The sequence below is a fragment of the Aythya marila genome, assembly GCF_965140915.1.
Source record: "Aythya marila genome assembly, chromosome: 4".
In the NCBI taxonomy this organism is placed as follows: Eukaryota; Metazoa; Chordata; class Aves; order Anseriformes; family Anatidae; genus Aythya; species Aythya marila.
The window spans coordinates 69,958,766-69,978,742 of NC_139045.1; the positions used below are offsets into that span (position 1 = coordinate 69,958,766).

Sequence of the window (19,977 nt, forward strand, 5' to 3'; positions counted from 1 at the left end):
CAAAAATGACTATTGGACTGGAGACAGGATCTGCAAAGTTGACATTTTTGGTGCTTTATTTTTATCTAAAGATGTTCCCAGTTTTAAAAAAGGTAGAGAACAGATGCAGCTCAAACCAGTCCTGGTTTGATTTTCTGACAAGCATTTGGAGAGCGGAACTACACCGAAGATGCAAAACCACCAGGAATACTAGATGAGAGATAAAAGAAAAATGTCTCACAGTAGAAACAGCTGGACCAACTGCGGGTCTACAGTGGAAAAAAACAGCACAAAGAAAGAGGTGACATGACACGAGGAAGCAGCAGAAAAACATTCAGATGTAAATACATGGGGAAGGAAAGAATCCTGTAGAATCCGAAAAGAAGTATTTGCCTGACTCTAAATGCTACAAATCTACAAGGAAAATTGAGGCTGAGAACTCATACAGATGTAGGCAAGAGTTAAGGCAAGAAATGTGTAAGCATTTAGTAAAGCAAAAAGCATTATTTCTGCCACCAGACTGCGTAACTGTTTGCTCTATCAAATGCCCCATCTAAGACCGGAATGTTCCCAGAGTTCTAGCTTTTGTTCTGACCTTAAGGCAATTTCTGAGAAGAGTCTAAATTAGATCCCTAATTAAGAGCAAAAGTACCACAAATGATCAAGAAAATCCTCTGACTGAGAGTCTAGGTGACTGAACACAAAAGCAGTTACTGAATGCCCAGATGGAATAATTCTAGCCAGAGCTACACAAGTGTGGTCACAAAATATCAAAAGAAACGAGCTTGTTTTTCCACAACACTAAAATGTCTATCTTTCTACAAGTTCTCCTCAAGTACTAAAAGACAGGACAACAAGCTGGAGAAAGTTCATTTAATTGGTTGTAAAGAACCTTCTTCCCCGGAGTTAACAAAAATCAATTCGTTAGAGATGTCTTTTCATTGATTTAAAGGTAATTCTACTTAAAGCTATTTTAAGGAGCCATTTACGCACACAACTTGCAGTCAACATGCTAAAAGTATCTCCAAACAAGCTTAGACCGATTCTGTTTTATCCAGGTAATTATTTGAGGACCAAAACCATAACTTACATAAACTACATTTTTTACATCAGATTCATAAAGAATAGGGAATTTGTTGCAAAAGGATGGCTGTATGTGAAACAATCCTAGCTTTTTTCCTTGTTCTCTCTCACTGAAACATTCCATCTAAAATCCTCTATTTTGCTTCAAGTGCTGGTTATTTCTTACTTATTTCTTTAACTAGCAAAGCAATAAAAGCAGTCTTACATCTAGTCTTTTACACCATCTATGTTCTTGTATTATATGTAGAATACAAAATACCAGGGTCCTTCTGGGATTCCAGGATCAGCAAAGCAATTGACATTAATTCTGTTTGTTTTTAAACGATTGATTTCAGCATCAATTGTTTAAAAAACATGCTTATATTGACATTGCCAGATATTGGCATGGCATTTCACAGGATTCTTGTCTTGCTTTGCCAGCTCTACTCTTGTCTACTTTCTGCCTCCAGTATGATATTAGAAGAAATTGAAGAGAATTAGCATATGAGCACAGAATAAACTTGCCATCTGTAAGAACAGTAACTGCCTATGAATTTCATTTAATTCAAATTTAGATGTAGTTATTACCACTAATACCTATATTAATTTGTATAGCTCAAATAAATGAACCCCCTTAAGCATTAGAAATACTCTTTTCAGATCATCCAAATGATCCTTCTTCATCCCAACCACAAGAACATTAATTTGAGTACAATAAAGAACTACTGCTAGTGTATTAAGGCTACAGCCTGATATCTTTTTTCTTTTTTTTTCCTTTTACTTCCCCATCTTCTGTCTCTTGCTATATATTTGCATGTCATGCTTCCAGTCCCAAATCTTTAGTGCCAAGATTGAGTTATTACTACCTGTATTAATATAAAGGCAAGGATTGGTATTAAAATTAAGGACTATAAAGATAGATTTTAGAAAGAAGAACTAAAAAAAACTATTTTATCTACAGATTATCACTGCGTTCTCCTGTGAGGAAAGAATTACAAGTATGTTTTCTTATTCTGCTGTATCAGTGAATTTCAAGCATAATATTACCTTATAGGGGGAGATATGAGTGTCTGAAGGAAAGGCCAACATTCCCATCACTTGTCGAACCTCATCCAGCTGGCTTCCCTCAGCCTGACTGAAATGCTTCCTTGCATGTCTGAAATACAGAATTTAGACTTTTTAGATACATTTGCTTCTAAATCAAGTAAATTAATATAGTTACGTTAGAGTTCAGAGAAAAACTCGAGATTCTACTCCCAATACACAAAATCAAAAAGGTGGTGCACTTAAGGGCTTTAAAAACATCCTACAAATGGGAATGCAAGAATGACTTTAAACATTAGCAATTTTATGCTGTAGTTTTTTAGAAACCAGAACTTCCTACTGTAGCATGAAGTCTAACCTCACCGACACCCAGAATGACGTGTCCGTGACCATTAGAAGAAATGTCTCCATTTATGCAAGCTCAATGCATCACACTCCTTTTGCAAACACTTGCAAAAAGGAATGTGGTCTGATAACCAGGTATTACAAACCATTAAAAATTCTTCACTTCTGATTTTATCTTGTTTATCTTGACATTTGGGAGAATGCTTGCTTTTGAGTAAGTGATTTTTTGGTACAGACTAGAAGGCAGCATCACTTTCTGTACAGACCACTAGAAATTGTAGGGTATTGCAACAAAAAAAAAAGATTTTTAGTAGCAGCTTCTTACTTTTTGCCAGGGAAATACAAGCGTAACCTATAATCAGTGTGAACTTGTTCTTAAGAGACGCACAAGACTGAAAACTTGGTATTTGAAGGTAGTAACAGAATTACTATCAATATCTTTAGAGCAAGAAGAAATTAAGGTATTCCACAAAATACCAAGAAACTAGAGAATTATCAGGTAAGGCTATCTGAATACTTCAAAATGCTGTATGAAACTTCCCTATGCCGTCTTCTCAACATCATCAACTCTCAAGCTGGAGTTTAAGTCTGTGGGAGAACCCTCCAGTCTTTAAACTGGATGATTAGTTCAGCTTTTCTGCCAAAAGCCTGTTTTCAGAGCTGTGCAGACATTGCAGAGTAGCCTGAGTACAGAATCAGCTCTGTATTGGATTTCTGGCATTGCTTAAGTGCAGCAAAGTCTTCTCTGTGCTGTATTTCTCCCGAGTTTGTATTACAGGGAAGCCACAAAGTCATCTCTGAAGCACTCTGGTGAGTGTTTGTTCCTTTTAAACTTATTAAAAAATCTCTTAAGATCTTTTAGAAAAGGACAAATTGTTTTAGAAGCATATGGTGTTCCTTAATTGTCCAATTCATGGGCTGAGTTCAGAAAAAGAAAGATCTAGATAGAACTTATAAAGCTGTCTTCCACTCGCTGTGACTGGGTCACCAATACCAGAACAGGCTCTTCAGCAGTGTTTCAGAGCTCCTACTTCCTCTCCCACCCAAGGCAGGAAGCAGGGGAAGTTATGCAGGACAGACTGTTTCCACTCAGCTTCCTATTTTGGGTGAGCAATTCAGGAATGTAAATATTGCTCCCCAGGTGATTACTGGTGTGAGAGCAGAAGTACAAAATTCGTGGCTTGAGAGTAGAGCTGAGGCAGGGTGAACATGCTGGAAGAGACCTAAAGCGTTTGTGCAGCCCTGCAGATGAAAGCAAGAGCCCTTTAAAAGAGAGCTTAGGGAAAGCAAAAATTCAGACCTACCAGCTGAACTAAATTTCTGTGTGCACACTCACAAGGGAAAGAAAAATCATTTTAAAATGATCACTGCACACTTGTGTTGCTTAAAACAGAAGTGGTACTTTGGCTTTGCACCACCCTCCTTATCATTGTGGTCCTTCTCCCTGTCAGGCCTCGACAATTTGCTCTCACATCCCCCTTCCAGGAGGGCTCTGAGCTGCAACATGCAAAGACCGGCCACACAACACACGTGTTCAAGAAGAGATAGAATAGATATTTTGCTGTGTAAATAAAAACCCCACTACATGGGTGCTAGCCTTTCAAGTGAGAAGTGCTCAGCAATCCAGCACTGCAATTGTTTGAAAAATAGTGAACAAACTGCGGTGTGGAGGCCTTCTGGGGTTCAGCCAGAACGAATTATGTTTTCTAAAGTGACCTTCTGTTAGTTTTCACCTCCTGACTTTCCCTGCTGTCTCTGCCCCTTAAGAAAACAAGGAAGTCTTCCCACAAGGCGTGAGATGCTGATGTCTGGACTGACTTTATCCTCTGACTGCCAGCAAACAGAAGTAAAAGTGAAGATATCCTTTAGAAAGAGAAGCAAGTTTGTTAATTCACAACACTTTTTTCCCTGTCTTTATGAAAATGTCATGCTCTTGGAGGTGTGTATGAACCTCAGAGTACTTATTTACAATGATTTTAGCACCACTAGCACATATTAGTCAGTATAGCTGCAGCAGTGGGCTACTTTTTTTTTTTTTTTTTTTTTTTTAAATGATTATCAGTGGACCATCGTTGAAACCACTAACCGAATTCTTGTGACAGATCAAAGTAATAGGCAGGAAGTTTTTCCCTTTCCTCAAATCCCCGAGCGATTCTGTAAACTCTACAGAGACAAAGTCAGCTTCTGTTTGAAATTGTGACACCTCCTTGGGCTGGAGGAGCAGCTAACTGTGTACTTGACAAATCCAAAACTGAAAGGGTATTTACGAAGGCTAAGACTTACAGTCTGTCTAGTAAGGGTACGGTGATTTTTAAAAAGCTTTTAAGCTATGGAGTATGCATCTCTAGATGCCCAATACTTGAACTAACGTATTTATCAGGAAGAATCAATAACTGAACGCAAACATAGGAGGTTATCAAGAAAGGACTTGTTCTTCCTGCTCAGTCTTTTTGACCCATGTCTGAATGCCCTTATTTCAGAGACTGTTGTGACTCCTAGCAAAATCTATAATCCAGGCACTCAAAAGTATTTTTAATTTGTAATTATTTTTATGCTACTGTTCAAACCCCATCCCCTCTTCCTTCAAGGAGATGGCAATGAAGGAACAAGCTGTGTACATACACTCTTGCAGGAGGTAAGTACACTGAAATTTAATGGACTGTGGCCATTTTCTCCTTCTCTGTATATCACCAGTTTTTTTTTTTTTTTTTCCCCCCTTTTACTACTTTTCTCTTTTATGTCCTAAGAAAAAGCGTGCAGGATGTTTTGTTAAGCCTTGGCTAAAAACGTGCATCTCTAGCCTCCCATGAAAGCAAAGTAGCCGAATGCTCTCAGATTTTCCCATCTGAGGTTAGTGAGAGCCCTGAAAGCGTGCAATTGGCATCATCAGCCATCAGCTGCTACCAAATAGGTACAAGCTTTCCAAAAACCTGGACAGACTGCAGGAGTTAAAGGCTGATCATAGGAGGCTAAGAAAAACTTTGTGACGTACTTAAGCAGAAGTGATTTACTCTTTGTATTAAAGTAGCAGTTTTTGTACATTCTCAAAACAAACTCTCTCAAGACCACTCTGCTAAGCTACCTTAGAGCAAGGTCAGTTTGTAGATATATTCTAAAAAGCTACAGAAATTCAAACACTTATTATATAAAACATACATTTTTAAGGCTCACATCCATTTTATCCTAAAAGCAGGATGCCACTTTAGAGGTTCTCAGCAGGCAGTAAGCAAAGCTTTCAAACTTATTTAAACACCAGCTGCGTTTCAACAAAATGTCAGCTCTCCCGAGTTCCACTCATACAGGAAACTACTTGGTAAACAGCCTCTTTCTCTGCTTTCTAATGGATGCCTGACCTATTTATTGCACCTCGGACACAATACTGAAAGAATCCCGCTGCAGGCACTTAACAGAAGCAAGCTAATAAAAACACCAGTTGCAACAGTTTGCTATAAGCAGCAAGATTTATGCTACCCCTTTCTAAAATACATAGTGCCTTACTCATTAGACATTTATTTTGAGGCAAAGTAGAATGTAATGGCAAAAGCTAACATTTTTCAGCCACATTCTTGAGAAGGACAGCATTGAGAAGTTGAACTCAAAGCACAAAATTATCAAAACTTATCCCATTAGAGAGTCAACTGAGAAGGCCTTCAACTTCTCATAAATTTAAAAGGAGCTGCTAAAAAGTTAAAGCAGCATTATTACCGCTGGTGAATTCTAACTGCCAAGTATAAAATACATGGTGACCCTGAACTCCAACAGGTATATGGAATACATGTGCTTTACCCCTACCGACACAGCATATGGAACCTTATTTGCAATGTAAATAGGACTTGTAAGTTTTAAATTTCAGAGGACCTAGATACGTTTTAATAGACATTTGGAAATAAAGCCCCAAAGGTAAAAAGGAGGAGCCATAAAACAATAAAAGCCTATGTTAGTACAAATTATCCCATGCCAAGAGCACTGGGTCCTAAAATACTGAGGGTGACAACTTGCAAATTTTTACTACTTCTATAAGGAAAAAGAAACAGAAGGAAACAAATTTTCAGTAAAAAAATATAATACGGAATGACCTTAATTCTTTGTCCTAATTCTCAGCCCATCTCCTTATTTCAGCTCTGGTTTCCAAGCTACATAAGGAAGTTGCAGCTCAAAGAAAATAGTTTTTAGAGCATGGACTATTTATTGTTAAGATGCATGACTGCACATTTGGCAGAGAGGCAAAAAGAGAGTAAAGCTAAAGGCACAGAGGCACAGTATTCATTGGATAAAGAGCACAATGGGCTTCAGAAAACAGACCAAGCAGTTGAATCTCTCACCCTTTTCATCTGTACCTGACTTAATTCCTTAGGATTGAGAGCTCTATCAAAGGGTACGTGCACACCTCCAAGTGACAGCATGTAGGTCCTCCCCTCCAAATTATTAGCATGCTAAAATTAGCTGCAGTTTTATCAGATTGCACATTTGGGTGTGACCAAAACAACGATTGTTTAGTTGCAAGTAGGGCAAAGTAGTAATGATGTGAGATAGCTCAAAGCAAACACGAGGTATGAACAAAATTAGAAGTAACAGTTCGTAATAACCCCTAAAAATAAAAGGCAAGTCATTTTGGTGGAGGTGTTAGCATTAGACTGACCTCTCAACAATGTTTTACAGCGTTTTCCTTTTTTCATTTTTAAACTAAGACTTGAGTCTCGCCCATTTTATTGAAAAGAAGTCATCACGTTCACTCTGCAGAAGAATTTCTCCATCTAAAGCAGACAACTGAGCTAGAACACTTTCAGTCTTTGGTTATGTTATGATACTTTGTGTTTCCTATAGCTCTGCACTCCTCTGACCAAAAAGGAGCTTTTCCACAAAATACAAACCTCCTGCTGGTTTCCGTTTCTAGTACAGCTTTAAAGGCAGGAAGACTTGCAACTGCCTTAACATCAAACTTCATGAAAATGTTCAGGTACAGCGTTATCATCGTGATGCATTAAAGAAGCATCAAGTCTGACCATTAAAACTCATCTCACCCTAGGCTTAAATCTAAAACTCGTCATCTCACCCTAGGCTTAAAAGGTCTTACGAACCAGAACCTGCTGTGACTTCCTTTCCCCTTTCTCCGTGTCTAAGCTCCAGCAGCTCTGCCACCTGCAACATACTTTATGGTGCTGGCAAGATCTTTTAAGAATTATCAATACATTTTATAGTCCCACTACCAAACTTCCACTCATTTCAGCAGAACTGGTTTCCTGCATTATCCTGGGGTGTTAGTGGTCCTTATTGTTAGGGTTTAGCAATAAAAAGCATAAATTGCCTTATGTACTGAAATTGCCAAAGATCACCTTAATGGTTGAAGTCAGCTTGTGATTTGGTCTAACTAGTTCTCTGACTCATTCACACCACCTTGGGCAGTGCTGTCTTGTTCTCAAAGTCCTAACACTGAACAAGTTCAAAAGAAAAAGGATAGTGAGTTTGTTCCTTTATTCGGGACTAAGGGAAGGGAATAGGAGAGGGTAACATAGCTTGTTATCCTCACATAACAATACAGAGTTGTATGAAACGTTAAATATGAGACAGGCATTTCATTAACCTTTTAGTATTTTTATGATAAAATTTTATGATAAAATTTTAGTATTTTTATGATAAAATTGCAATGAATTCCTATAAGATGCTAGCTGTACCTCTTGAAGATGAGTTTAAGGTAAATATGTTCATTACACGTCACCAGAAAACACAGTTGCTTTATAAACAGATAGCTTCCTAGCCCTTACTTGAGGAGTAAAAAAGATGCAGAGTTTAAATGACAACAGTAAGTTGTTAAAAAGGTACGGTGTTGTTCCAGATGCACCTTCAAATATTTCCACCCCAACTTAAATGCAAAACCTGATCACAACAGTGCTAGCAAGATCCTTTGCAGCAGTGGGGCTTCTGGGTATTGCAGTAATAATCACATGTTACTAATGAAGCATTATAGCATCTTATACCATCTTATTAAGAAATTTGTTTGGTAAGCATCCTAATTTCATACCTCACAGCATCCAGTCTCTTGTTCTGTCGAATGAGTTCAATGAACTCCTGAATCCTTAGGCTGAACTCCAGACAACTCTGAGATTAAAGACAAGACAGGGTCTTAGATGGTGCCACAACTGCACTGCACAGTAGGTTAAATACTATGTGTGCACAACAAAAAGTGTTAATAACATGCAACCTTGTTTCCTTGCTTTTAGGTATTCATGAAAAAAGTTGAAACGCTGATTTGTGAACAAGACATCAGCACAGAATTCCCCAAAAGCAAACAAAACTCCTCCTGTCTCCTTCAAAATTTCAGTACTTAGTAGGGATAAACTTCTTCCTAATGATTGAAACCATCATTATCTGGGATGCAAGTGAAAATAACAGGCAGCTGGTTTCTTAGTACTATCTTACAGTTTAAAGTAGCAGATTGAGCAGAAGTCTGGGGCTACGTGATAATTTAAACAAGAGAGGTCTGCCCAGAAGACTGCAGAGTCTTTGAACCCCTTCTGTTACCAAAAAGCAGCACAGAGTTTAGCTTACTGCAGTCATCTCTCCCCCTCCCTTTCTTCAAACTTTTATCCTGCTGTTGCTGCTAAACATCTAAAAGCCATGCTGAAGACAAATCTCAAACAAGAAAACCAAGTGCCATTTACCTGTTTTGGGAAAAGGGTAAAAACTGAAGCCTAATGAAGTTGACAGTGTCCCTTTAAACCAAATTCCATCACCAGTTCACAAAATCTATAAAAAACTTTGAATATATGGAATTAAACAGATTCTCCCCACCCGCCCCCCTTAAAAGAACAAGTCACTATGCTTCTTTATAGGGACACAGTCAACTATTTTATTACCTTACAACCAAAACCCCAAAGTCCTTTGAACCTTAAAAAATAACTTTATTCCTTGAGTTACCCTGCCCCGTTTGCCAAATGTATTTTCTCTTCCCCCATGCTTGTACTGAATAGTTGCCTTCTGTTTATTGTCCATCAGCACAATAATATCAAAATTCCTCAGTGACTTCACGAGGAATTTGAGCAACTCCAAATTTGTATCAGCTAACAGCCCAGGGTGACTAATGCACATATTTCAGCCATTTATTTTAAGATTAGAAACGTAGCCATTAGAATGTAAGTGATGCATTTTGTTACTCGATAAAATATAATTGTTTAAGCAACAGAAGAATTATTTTCCATCTACACATTTTTCTGTAGTTGTACCTACATTTACCAAAGAATAAAAATTTCTTCTCTCCTTTATCTGGAATTTTCAAACAGAATTACGTTAAAATTCCCTTTTGTTGAGATCCACACAAAAGCCTCATTTAGAGTTTTAGCTAAGGTTGTTTCTATTGATAAAATTAAATCAAACTTTTACATGATTTTAATACCTAATAATAGGGCTTAGTATTTCATTAAAGTATTTTAGCAGCAAAAAACCCAAAGCCCAAAAAACAATCCTCAGTCTTTTTTTGTTTGTTTTTTTTTAATAAATCTTCACGTAAGCCACAAGTCAATGGCTCTATCAGTTCTGTAGACAAGTGTAACTGAAAAAACAACATCCTGAACAGTCCAGATGATGCACATATTTCAGCTTTTCATACCTTCAAACAATTCCACAGCAGCTTATGGCTCACATCTGTAAAGACTACAGGACTATGTGCTTTCCCAGGGCAACATCATTTCATTTTTTGATTTTGCTCATGTTTAGATGGTGGCTTGGGTTTTAGAACATTAACACTGATAAGTAGCTAAGCAACCAGAAACAAGAAATGTCTGTGTTTCAGAAAGAAGCATAGGGACTTCTTTTCTTCCAACTCTGATCTCTCACAGCCTTAGATTTTTAAATATCTAAGAGTAGGGCTTGCAGAAATATATATTATTTTTTTTCTAAGAAGAGGGATGGGGAAGATTTTTCCTTCCTTGTTTGCTGAAGATTGGTGATGAAAAAATAGCACATTGAGATTTTTTATTTCTTATATTGCTTATCATATTAAGATAATTATAAATTGTTTTATTTTTATATTATATTATATTTTATATTTATTTTATTTTTAAATTATAATTTATTTTATTTTTTCCCCAGCAGTATAATTATGCAATAGTGTTTACATACCAATTCTGGTTTTCCTTTAATGGTATCCATAACCAGATCATCATTTTCTTTAGAGTAATCACTGGCTATTTTACTTTTGCGTCCCATCTTCGGTTCATTCTCATCTTGGCACCCCTGAGTGACACAGAACGTCACTCTTTGCTTACCTTTAACTGCACTTAAACATTTTTGGTTAAAGAAGGCGCTTAGTTTTAAAAAAAGAAATCTCTGAAGGAGGCAGGGGTTTTGGTTAATATAGTTAAAAAACAGATTTCTGCAAGCCCTATAAATGATTACAGGATATTGTAAAACGTAGAATTTAAGTGATAAGGAAATTTAAACCTACTGCATGAATACAGCATGTTCAGGTCACAGTATTCAACGGCAGACAACTTAGTGTACTTATTCCTTGATTAGACTTCTATTTTTGCAAGAAACTTCAACAGTTTCTCACAGAAGGTTATTTCTTTACTCAAGGTGTTGTGCACATGTTGTTTTTTTTATTTTTAACATATACATTTCAAAAATACTAAGACAAATCTGTATTAAATTTCTTTCAGTGATAAGCTTCAGGACATATGTTTACCAATTCATCTCACTCTTAAAATACCTTCATATAAGAACTAGGAACTATATTCTCAGCAGGATGCAAGAAGAGCTATACACACACAGGCTCACATGCATCAAGACACTAAGCACATTTGCATTCAGGTTTGGCATTCAAGTGAGCTAGTTCAGCGCCAGTAACCTACACCTTAAAAGATGGATTTTGTACTTACTGTCCTTACTTTTATACAAGGCCTCATTCAAGACCTATAATTTAAACCAAATTGACCGCATCAAATATCCAAGTAGTTTAGAAAACCACTACTTAAGCAAAACATTAACAACACTACATTTTCATACCTTCATTTTCCTGAGCCTGGATTTGTTATCGTGACACCAAGCCAAGCAAGTCATAGTCTCTTGTCTTTCCAATGACTCTTCCACTTCTTTAGCAGTCAAAAACATCTCAATATTTACTAAGTCCTTCAAAAGCAAAGCAAAAGGAAAGTAGGGCTTGTTAAATTGTGCTGACACTTTACACAGCAGTCCATGCAACAGAACCAAAAGACAGAGATACAAAAGACATAGTTCTAGAGACCTCTTTTTTAGGACAATACTTCCCTAAAAAAGTACAGATCTCCCGTGTTATCAAAGACTCCCCCCCCTCCTTTTTTTTTTTTTTTTTTTTTTTCTTTAAGAAAAGACTTAGATGGATGTTTCCAAATGATGTGAACGGGGCCCATTTTGAATTGGCACCGCCAGAAGTTATTTCCAAGCTGCACAAACACATCATGCTGTGACAGTTCAGACTTTGCTGCAGAAAATACACTGTGGGATACCATAATTCAATACACAAACAGTAATCCAGTACTAAAATATTTGATTAGCACACACTTCAATTTTGAATAAGTTCATTTTCATGTAGACTTCACAGCAAAGTGAAGAAAATTATACCACTGAAATTCTAAATGACAAATGTTGTAGGAACTGCAGTGAACTAAATCACTCAAATAGGTGGCACTTCCAGCTGCTAGGACAGCTGAAAATACTTAGTCTAAGACTTTCCCATGTCAAAGATAAAAAAAAAAAAAACAGAAGTAGCATCAGACATATCACATTCACATTTTGGTTTTCATTAGCCAATATTTTCCTTTTAAATAACCCCTATTATTAGGAAATCACACCAGACTGCACTAGGTTTGTCAGAATGCTCATTTACAAAAGTGTAGACATGCTCCGTGTACTTCTGAATCATGACATAAGTGGTTAAGTATAGACTTTTCCTAAAGCTTTCTCTCATATGCCTTTAAACCTCAAAATATTAAGGGTAGTTTACACGCAACTACATTTTACAAAATATACGACCACAGTGCTATGTCATCAGAAGATGAAAGGGTATCACACAGCTCCAGTGCTATCAGACACAGGTTAGTCACACTGATGTCAGACCCCAACTATTTGCAAGTTTACAGAATTAAATTAGAATTAGACAAATACTGAGCCCTCCTACCCCCTTAACTTTATTTTAAATCAAAAATCTCAAATCAACTCGAAGAATGGTAGTTGACTCCATAAAAAAATATATATTTTTTTTGTTAGTTTGAAGCACTCCCAGTTATATTCTCAGGTTAAAAAAGTGCATTGTTCCCCTGTGCCTGATAATATGACCACCTAAAAACCTCTTGCCTATGTAACTCATCTGTATAAGTAATTTGGTATCTGATGCCACCACATTTATTATCTTGTCTACATATTTTTCCGTACAGCTCGGAATGGAAAGACGATGCAAGTTAAAAATAACATCTTCATACATCTCCCCACACTTATTTGTGCTGTATGCATCTCCTTAATGAGCAGCACTGGGTTTTACACCAAATTAAAACAAAAACATTTTCATCTACTTCTTTAAAAAAAAAAAAAAAAAAAAAAAAGACCTGGATATGCTATGCAGACAATAAATCACCCGTTTGTTAATAACTAACTGATCTGTTAGCTTTCCCTAGCTTAAGCTTCATCAAAAAACAGTTTTATTTATTTTTAAAATAAGCATATGGGCAGCATTTTAGGTCATTGAGCTAGTGCGAGAATCCCAACTGAACGCATTTATCAATGAGGTGTTAGTATGGCAATCCTCAGCTAGGAGCAGAAAAGACCGTAGTTGCTGCTGAGGCAGAAAAAAATCCCTTGCAAGCAAGAAGAATTCCTACATTCCTGTTGCAAATTCAAAATAAAAAGGTTCTATTTGGTACAGAAATGCTAATTAGACTTGTGTTTGCCAGAAGAAGTCAAAGCTTGGCAGTCATCTCCATTAAATAGACAGTATGTATCCAGAAAACAGAGGAGAACATTTTTAATTAAAAGATTTCCTTTCAGAACTACAATCACATTTAAATTGCACCAATAAACAGATTTTTCTTCTCTGCTGACTAAATAGAAAGTTAGGGAACAATCTCAAAAAGGCATTAAGAAGTCCATCTGCAGGGAAAGAAACAGCTCATGCAGTTGATAACAAGTAGTTAAGCCTTAATCATGCAGATTGATAGAAGGGAATAATAAGATACAATCGCGCAATAAACCTTCAAAAAACCTGCACATGCTCTTGTGACCCATGTTTTGGGGTTTTGCTTTCTTTTTTGTATTTTTAATCTGATCACAATTCCCTGTTGTGGTTGTGCCTACTCTTCATGCTTCTCCAGTGTATTTCATTAGCTTGGACTAAGGAAATGGAAGAAATGGTATCAAGAGCATTTGACTTCATCAGAAACAGCACAGCTCTTCCACACCGGTCAGTACCACACTCTTTGGAGAACTCCTTGTGTCCCACATCGTGTACAGATGAATACATCCACCCATCCTCCTGTGCTCTGCTCCATTTACATACATATAGATTTTAAAACATCACTGCTTTTTAAGTTGCAAGTGCCTACAGGGAGGGAGGCTACCAGCCCTATGATTCCGCACAGAACTCCAATAATTAAGGTATAAAACATTATGAAGAACGAGGAGTCCTTTACTCTGATTATTACTACCTATACCCCTGGCCAACATAAAAGCTACAGCACTACGCTGCATTTCTATTTTCTTTTCCTTTGTAAGAACATCCCAAGCATGTACGTGCACGTCCCCTTCTTTGAGTACATCTTGGGCTCCGATCACCGCAAGCAGGAGACGGTCGGGGTTCAGCTCTGAGCTTCTCACTCCTGGTTTCTCTGCTGAGCAGCGCCCTATTTTCAGGAGGCTCCAGCACCTACCCTTACAGAAGGGACAGCCTGCAGCAAACACTCAGTAGTTACTGGATATCAAACGGCCACCACTGGAAGCATCTACTGAAGCTTTTTTCCACAGAGGGGGTGTTTAGAATTGAGCTTACATCAGCTGGAGGACAAACCTGCAGGAAGCCAGGCTCCACGAGTTCAAGGAGTCATTGAGTAACTGCCTTGGGATGGAAAATAATCACCAATTTCAACACCAGTTTCAGGCTTCAAAATTAAGTGGCACATGAAAGTGGGCTCGCTTTCATGAATTCACATGGCTGTACTAGAAAGTGGTTCACAAAAATACAGCGAACATTATAAGAAGAATAATAGCTGTGAAGTGAAAGGGTGAATACAAAAGGTAGTCGGATAATTTGTTTTTAACCGCTGGCTATTTTCACTTCATGTAAATTTGAAATTAAAACCAGCTGGTTATACGTCTGTAACAAAGTTGTGAACCAAGTGAGAAACTAGTAACCACATATTCAAGCGTGGACTACTTTTTATTTAAACCTAAATAAGATTTGTAACGTTAATCTATACTGAATTAGAATTAAGTAGTAAATTGGAAATAAAACAGTAGTTACACATACTTAGAGGAATTAAGTACATACAAAAAAGCAGTCGTGCTAAGAATAACGAAAGCCTATCAAACCTGCTCCTCTTCTGCAGGACTTGTGCAACAGCTAACATGCTCTAGTATTTGAGCAAAATTCCTCGACTCCAGAAGACCTTAAGCAAACTTTATTCACCTTAGTATGAACTAACTGCATCTCAGTAGTCAGAGTTCAACAGCAATCACTCCATCCAAGAGGTTTGTTTTATTGACACAAAAGTGACCTCCTCAAACATGGCAATGCAGGAGCTCCCCTGGGACATCTTTAGAAAGCTCTGACTTTCTATTTAAAGATCAGCACAGATGCAGAAATCCTCATCTATTTTTTAGAATGAGTATTTTTTTTTATCCTCATAAAAGTGAAGCATCTTTACATTGTAACCACACACTGAGCACATTAAAGCTTTATGATTAAATTACAAGTGATACATTAGTTCCACAGTCATAACTAAAAGATAGCAACGTTTGTTTCATAGCAAGTAAAATTCTGAACTTCCTACAATTTTTTTTTGAGAAGGCAGCAATGGTTTTCTGTCCAATACGTAAGACTGTTTTGATAAACTCATTCCCAAGTATAAAAACCAAACTCTTCAATAGTTTCAGATCTAGATTCACGGCTTCAAGTTTGCCAGGAAAACGACTCATACATTTCAGCACCAAGTATCTCAAAACATCAACTTTGAAGCTGTTCTTACGCCAAAACCAGATTTAAAAAAGAACAACATTTCTCTGGTAGCAATACAGCTTTTGCTCAAAGGCTCTGTAATGTTTATATGAGGATTTTAGTTTATTTAACACATTTTAAGATTTGGAGCACTCAGGTCAACGGTTATTTATCTCCACTGGCCTCCACTCCATGCATGAGTTGAAGTCATTTATTTTATGCTATCTCCAGCCACAAGTCCAGAAAGCTGTCAGGAAAAATGTGTGATAAAGTCCCGTATAATTCACATGAACATTTATAGGTTTTGGATAAAAAAGAGAAGGGAAAAACATATGAACAATGGTCATTTCACAAGGCTCAAAACCAAATAGAAAGTACTAATTTAATAAACAATACTTTATGTTCTCATATTACCCTACAAACTCTCTCTCAAAATAAGATAATTCACCTAAAGAGTTAGGCTTATGACAAGCTTGAAAAAAAAGACTTGATTCAGGTAGAAAAAGGTAGCATTTTGTAGAAAGGAAGTTTCACTTAGCGTAAAAAAGCCAACAACAGTTCTTAAATAGGCTATTTGTATAAGACAGGTGAATCATAATATCATATGATAATGTTTATACATGTTTTGAACATGCAAATTGCTTTTTTAATTGCTTGCTAGCATCAATGCAAAGTTGAAAACAGGCCAGAATGCCTCAAGCTATCAGGGGCTTGATGCCAAGCGTTAATAAGATTGACTACAGATACTACATGCATAAGAGCACCATTCTCATATTAATTTTTTGCTGATGCACTTAAGCATGCAGTAGTACAGTAAACATTCATTTAAACTATTTGTATATGAAATACATTAAACACTTGGATCACTCTAAAACAACAACTTTCAAAAAGCTGCGTTAATCTTTCCGTGACTGCTCACACACCGAACTACAAAGCCCCAGCTTGAAACCTAACCTCCCTTAGAATTTCGGATGCAGTTAGCTATGAAACAGATAGAAGTCAAATCATGAACAGTTACAAACAAAATGGTTGCATTAGTCTTCCAGATTTGCACACTAATTTGTTAGATTTTCCTCTGTGATGAGTACAGAACAAGTCCAGGGGTTACCTAGATGCCATAATTACTGTTGCACAATTTGGGAAGAAGGCAGATGCAAACAGCTACAAAGGCAGGCTAAAAAAATACTTGGGGAAGGAGGAGGTTAGTGTATTTCTGCAACAGGGAATCAGTGAAAACCATGTCAGCCATCAGAAGGAGGGGGACTAGAACAGGCCACAGTGATGCTGCCTACTTGGAAACGTGTGTGGAAAGAAAAAGCGAGTTTCAGAGATAAAGTGGGACAGCACAATAGGCTGTGATGGCAGTAACGTGAATTGATTATGGTCTCCATTCCTTTGTCCCTGTTCTCTCATCCGCAGTAAAACCCTGCTGGTTACAAGAACTGAACCTTCAAAGTACATTCAGACTATGTAAAAATGACACTGAGATAGAAGGGAGAAAAATAATAAACCATGCTATAGGTGGGAACAAAACAGCAACATCACAGTTAATGAAGTTCATTTAAAAACGAGGCAAATTAACATTAAGAGGCCTCCTTACTCTCTGCTCATAAAATAATGCTGTCTGAAGTTCATTAAGCTACTATTAAGTGTTATAATGCTACACATTAACATCACTACAGAAAAAATAAACACAGTAATTGATGGAATGTCCCACTCGAAAGCCAGCTGCAGAACTAGTTGTTTGAAAGAAGCAAGGCGACGGCCAAACCACAGACTCAGACAAGCCAGAAAAGTTTGTCTGCAAAGTAAACATGGTACTCCTTGCTGTACATAGCCAAGCCTTCACAGGAAAGCATCTTCTGTGACCTCTGTGTAGCACAGAGCTCTGAATCTTACCTGGTTGTTTTTGACAGGCCCCAGTAACTTACCCCGACTGATTATCGGTCTTTGGCACGAAGAGATGCTGCTACTTCTTCTGGCAAGTGGTTCTAAGAATTAGACCCTGTTCCAACCTTATGTCTTATTTCAAGTTTGATTTTTTTTTTTTTTGACTTTCTGATTCCACATACTTTTTTTTTTTTTTTTTTCCCCAAGCATTTTTTCACTAGATTAAGAAGCCCTGTGGATTATGACTTCTGCTCCTGTACCCAGAAATCCTCTCAACAAGCCAGTCCCAGACCTGCACCTCACATTTTCCAATCATCTCCCTCCAATTTTTCCAACAGCTTTACTACAACATAGTCACCGAAATGTACACATTCTGGTATTGACTGCTGCAGGGCCAAATAAGAAGTGTTTTATCTGCCTACTTTTTGCATCCTGTACTCCTGTCTCAGCAACTTCTGCAGCTCAGCAAACAGCTGCACTTTACCCAGCAGCAGGCAGTAACAAGTGTCTACACCAGGGTACTGCAACAAAGCCTCCAGAGCTTTCAAGGTGCATCAGTGGGCAGGAAAAAGCCTCCGGTCACAGCTTTACTTTGACTGTTTTCTGTAGTAGGCTCTTGTGGTAGAGGAAAGAAGGCTAATCCTCTGCCAGGAGACCATGAGCCCTGCAGCTCTCATCCAAGCAGGATCAGTCTGTACCAGCAGCTATGCATTTTCTGACAAATAATGAACTCCTGTCACTGGAACAGTAATAGGAGAAAGCGTGACATGTAGAGTAACATCTACATTTTTAAGGAAATGTCTGGCAGGAAGAATGTACGATGAGAAAAGTCTAACGTACCCAGACAATCTCCATTTGAGAACTCGATAAAATTTCAATTCAAGATCTTGAATGACAGTACATTGTGCTAGCCTCTCAGACTACGTATTTTGTACTTAGCTGCTAGATATATTTACAATTAACTAACCCATTTTGTCTAAAAGATCACTAAAAAAAACAGATACAACATCACAGCATCCTTCACATTGCTGGCTTTGAAGTGTCAAACGATTTGTAATGCGAAAGTTTGTTATTTTGGATCGATCTCGCCTCTTTCACATTTACATAATTCTAATTCCCACAGATGCTTGAGACAAACAGCAGATGTAAGGCTGTGCAGGAACTACAGCACTTTGAAATTCAGATGAACACACCCAAACACTCATTATATCAATCTGCTGAAAGTTGCCATGCCTACACTAAAAACATTTAAAAGAGCTTTTGAGTTGCTCATAGCCTAGTAGTTTAAGGTAACATCCTGGCCAGTTCAGCGACTCTTTACCAGGTAGTAGCCTCATACCTCCCTAGTGTGGAGCTGTAGGAGAGGAACACAATAACTGGCTTCAGACAAAGCCGTTTAATGGCTTTTGCCATTCTGCATTTAGAAATTCAGGTTGTCTGTGTTCTGCATGACAGTGAAGCAAATATTATGCGCAAGAATTATGCTGAGTTTTATTTACCTATTTAAAATGGAAGCATTATGCATATAAACTTGTTTTGATGAATTAATACATACTCATGAGTTTGCCTACAAGCCATTCCTGAACTACGTACCCTACAGATTTCTAAGGGTGCAGCCGTATCAACTTTTAACTTTAACATCACAGGGCCTCCTCCACTTAAACTCTGGTATTCCTAAACACTGCTGCAGCGGGAAATAGATATAAATCGCATCATTATTACTGACATCCATCCGACTCCAGTAGAAAGTTTACTGATCCAATGTTTTTGAACTGTATTATGTCGCTTATTTGTTGTGACCATTTCTGACTTGAATTTCACCCTTACTTTACCTAACCATCTAAATTAAATGGGAACAGCCATTTCAGGCTTTTGGGGTGAAGACTGGTAGAAAATGCTGTTTGATACAGCTGTGTTTCTTCTTACCTGCATACATACTATCAGTCTATGGCAACACTCCGTTCTCCTCATTCAGAAAGTGGAAGGCAGCTTTAGCAGTGCAGGGAGGCCCAAGGGAGCAGAGATCAGCCTCCAGCAGAACAGACAGGTTACCTGCACACTGCTCCTGGTGTGCACATCTGCCTGCAGTTCACTGCCCACAGAACACCTTTATCCTGCTCGTGAACAAGAACCCCAGCTATGCATGGTCAAATATGCAACTGTCAGACCAGAGGTGCAGACAATTGGTTTCTTAAATATGAAACTTTAAAAACTCTGAAAGCTCTAAGTTCAACACCATCTGCTCTTTGTCAACAACCAGGAGGCAAGCTTCAAAGCCCTAAACAAACCTGAGCACCTATCACACTTTGACCAGAAAATTATTGTTAGAGAGCATTCACTTTTGAGTGAATATTATACTTATTAAAAGAAGTGCATGGCATTGTACATGTTTGCTTTCTTTTTGTTTTTTTAAGTCAGCAGTAGGAAGATCAAGTTACTCAAGGAAAGGTTGATTTCATAAGCTGGAGCAAAACCTGATGCTG

The 19,977-nt window shown here is 37.7% G+C and overlaps 1 protein-coding gene across 3 annotated transcripts in view; it reads right to left on the reverse strand.

The window, feature by feature from the left end:
• Nucleotides 1-19,977, reverse strand: part of MAEA (macrophage erythroblast attacher, E3 ubiquitin ligase) — a 49,770-nt gene that overhangs the window by 4,417 nt on the left and 25,376 nt on the right. For 2 of the 3 annotated variants that reach the window (XM_082759926.1, XM_082759927.1), the window contains exons 4-6: nt 11,431-11,553; nt 8,450-8,526; nt 2,089-2,197 (exon numbers count right to left, since the gene is read on the reverse strand). In XM_082759926.1, the coding sequence (XP_082616052.1) occupies nt 2,089-2,197; nt 8,450-8,526; nt 11,431-11,553 (309 nt within the window). Of the gene's footprint in view, nt 1-2,088; nt 2,198-8,449; nt 8,527-10,545; nt 10,660-11,430; nt 11,554-19,977 lie in introns of all 3 variants that reach the window. The other variant, XM_082759928.1, reaches the window with a different exon arrangement.